This window comes from Benincasa hispida, chromosome 11 (assembly GCF_027475165.1).
Source record: "Benincasa hispida cultivar pf3 chromosome 11, pf3_genome.v1.1, whole genome shotgun sequence".
In the NCBI taxonomy this organism is placed as follows: domain Eukaryota; kingdom Viridiplantae; phylum Streptophyta; class Magnoliopsida; order Cucurbitales; family Cucurbitaceae; genus Benincasa; species Benincasa hispida.
The window spans coordinates 62,266,625-62,269,515 of record NC_143488.1 but is presented as its reverse complement, the minus strand read 5'-3'; the positions used below and the strand labels follow the sequence as shown (position 1 = coordinate 62,269,515).

The window sequence follows — 2,891 nt, the reverse complement described above, 5'->3', positions numbered from 1 at the left end:
GAATATATAACATTTTCTAAATGCATCATATTACTTTTGAAAATTATTCATGAATTAATTTTTAAATAAGTGTCAACTTTTTCTTACAAAATAGACTAGTATAGTAAATGTATAAATAATTTTGAAAAAATAACGAGTAGAAATTAAATGAATTTATTTATGAAAGTTTAATAATATAATTGATATAATATGAAAAGTTGGAGGAGTGGTATAAATGGTTAGAGTTTAAATTAATAAAACCTTTAAAGTTTAAAAGTATAAATAGTGTTTTTTTTTTTTAAAAAAAAAAACCTCGGTGATAGTGTGATTTATGGAACTTGGAAGGCAGTGAGAGAGAGAGAAAAAGGGCGTGGCGTGGCTCCCATTTATTCACTTTCCAGATGGGCCCCCGGAAAACCCGACCCGACAACTGGCGCTAGCTTTGTGAAGGGACGCTTTACAAATAAAGCTGCACGTAGTTACATTACACTCATGACTCCCTCTCATTACTATTTTTTTTATTTTATTTTATTTCTATTATTTCCTTTTCGTTTCTATAAAATTTCGTTTCCTTTTATTCTATAAAGAATCCATCTCCTCTGTATCTCTGCTCTTCACCTTCCTCTATTCCCCATTCTCTACTTCAGAATTTCGACTTTTCGCTCTTTCTCATTCCATCGTGTGTTCGAGTTGTTCGGTGACGAACGGTCCTCATAGTCATGGCTGAGAATTTAGACGACGGCGAGTTTTGGCTTCCTCCTCAGTTTCTTGTTGACGATGATAACATGTTAGACCAAAAGGCTTGTGCTACCAACAAGAACAATCACCAAAACCGCCTGGGTTCAAGTCCTTTCCAACTTGGATGGGCTTCTTTTCCGTTCGAGTTCGGGACTTTTGGTGGATTTTCGGATTTCGGTTCTTCTGGTGAATCGTTGAGGGGTTCAAGCGAGACTGAGAGTGATGAGGAGGATTCTGTCGCTGGCTTGACTCTTCGTATGACTCGCTCAACAATTGACGATGTAGGTCTCAATTCGAACCTCATTCATCTGTCTCTTTTAGGGTTATTTGGTCTAATCTTGGGGGTTTTTCCTTTGTTTCTGTCAGACAATGGTTTTGCCTAGATCTCCACAGTCGACTCTCTGCGATATGGGGAGTGGAAGTGGTTGCAGTCAAGTTTCTAGTCGTGGAAGTCCAAAAGGCAATTGTAAGGCTCAATCTCCTCCGGCTACATGGGATCTGTTGCATGCGGCTGCAGAGGAAGTTGCGAGGATGCGAATCAATGAGAGCCATGGGGTTCTGCATCAGAACAGGGGAACACCTCAAGTCTCTGTTCCGGTGAAAAACTCGGGCACCGGTACCGGGTTTTACCAGCAGTTTCAGGCTCTGCAAGTAAATCTCTCAACTCCTTTTTGGCCTCTAAATTATTTGGTTAACTGGGGATCTGTACTTGTGTTGAATTAGCAGTCTATCTCGATTCCTTATTGGATTCATATTCTTTGGCAGTTTCAGCACCTGCAACACAAGGAAATTATTCAGCGACAAAACTTGACTGTCGGCGAGCAGATAAATTCTCCTGCAGTGTATCAACAGCTACAGATCCATCAAATGGTTCAGAATGGAGTGAGGGGCTATAGGGGATTTTCGTCACCTGCATGGCTTCCACCGCCGCAGGGCTCTGGAATGAGGACTCTGTTTCTCGGAACTCAAGGAGGCAAAAGAGAATGCGCTGGAACTGGTGTCTTTTTACCTCGACATACCACCACTCAATCTGAGCAACGCAGAAAGCCAGGTTCGTACTCTCTCTTCCTCCATAATTCTAAATTCAGTGCTCACCAATTTGGCAATGAAATAAAGCAAATAATGAGTTTCCTTTTTTGATCCACAGCCTGTTCTACGGTGTTGGTTCCTGCAAGAGTGATGCAAGCCCTGAATCTCAACTATGACGACATTTGCAATCAGCCCCATCTTCACCCCGTGGCTGGCGGACGATTCGATTCAAAGAATGGTAAACTCACACAACCTCCACCGTTAATTATTGTGAAAAAAATCCTCCCCAGGGCCAGTTTCCAGAAATTTATCTGACTAGTTGTAATTTTGTTATTGTGATGTTGTAGACGTTCTGTTGAGGTTGGAAATGAACCGTGGTGGAAATTATAAAAAATACAACAGTCGTCGGGGGTCACCAACAGAGCATGAAATCAAGCTTCCACAAGAATGGACTTACTGAAGTCAGACCGTGTCTCGTATGGAAGAAAGTATATAGAAAGGTTTTAGGAGAATTGTTATGGAATTTGATGAAATGTAGTTTTGAATAGTAACATTACCAAATTAAGAAAAGAAAAAGAAAGATGAAGATATATGATTTGTGGTTAGATTTAGAAAGAATAAGAGTTTTGGTCTTCCAATTAGGAAGAGAATTGCTAGGGCTAGCTAGCAACTATAAGAAGGTATAACAAGTTTTTTTGTTCTTTGTTGGGTGAGGGACTGTGATGACTCACTCAAAACTGATGAACAAGGGTAGATGGAAAAATAAATGTATTTTCCATCTCTTTTGTGTCAATAAATTGTTTTAGAAGCCATGTGCATTGGGGCCTTGGGAACATTTTTGGGACTCTCACAAAGTCCTCCCTCAACCCATTTGCTGTTATGCATAACAATACATTTCAATAATATTGATATTGATTGATGAATACCCATTTGCAAATACTCTATTTCGGTTTATTCCTTCATTTATATTTTTAATTAGTAAGAAAAGCGAATTAATATAATTAGTATAAGTATATTTAAATAATGTGAGGGAGGGGTTTGGCTCAAGTGGGTGACGACGTTCTCCGATTGACTGAAATTAGGATGAAAATGATTGATTAATTAATTCACAAAAATAATAGTTTTTGCTTAAGAGAGAAGAATCT

At 38.9% G+C, this 2,891-nt stretch overlaps 1 protein-coding gene across 1 annotated transcript; it reads left to right on the top strand.

Annotated features, from left to right (window-relative positions):
- Window positions 1-452: 452 nt before the first annotated feature.
- On the top strand, window positions 453-2,669 carry LOC120089787 (uncharacterized). The gene is made up of 5 exons (XM_039047182.2): window positions 453-998; window positions 1,084-1,368; window positions 1,483-1,768; window positions 1,865-1,984; window positions 2,094-2,669. Exons 1-5 carry the CDS (start codon window positions 699-701, stop codon window positions 2,204-2,206), a joined length of 1,104 nt encoding a protein of 367 aa, XP_038903110.1. The 5' UTR covers window positions 453-698; the 3' UTR covers window positions 2,207-2,669.
- The last annotated feature ends 222 nt before the right edge of the window (window positions 2,670-2,891 follow it).

What these genes read in the sequence shown, in the direction of transcription:
- LOC120089787 (XM_039047182.2), top strand. Translation starts at nt 699, where the DNA reads ATGGCTGAGAATTTAGACGACGGCGAGTTTTGGCTTCCTCCTCAGTTT. An exon ending in CTCGCTCAACAATTGACGAT is followed by an intron (nt 999 to 1,083) that starts GTAGGTCTCAAT and finishes TGTTTCTGTCAG; the next exon opens with ACAATGGTTTTGCCTAGATC. An exon ending in TGAGCAACGCAGAAAGCCAG is followed by an intron (nt 1,769 to 1,864) that starts GTTCGTACTCTC and finishes TTTGATCCACAG; the next exon opens with CCTGTTCTACGGTGTTGGTT.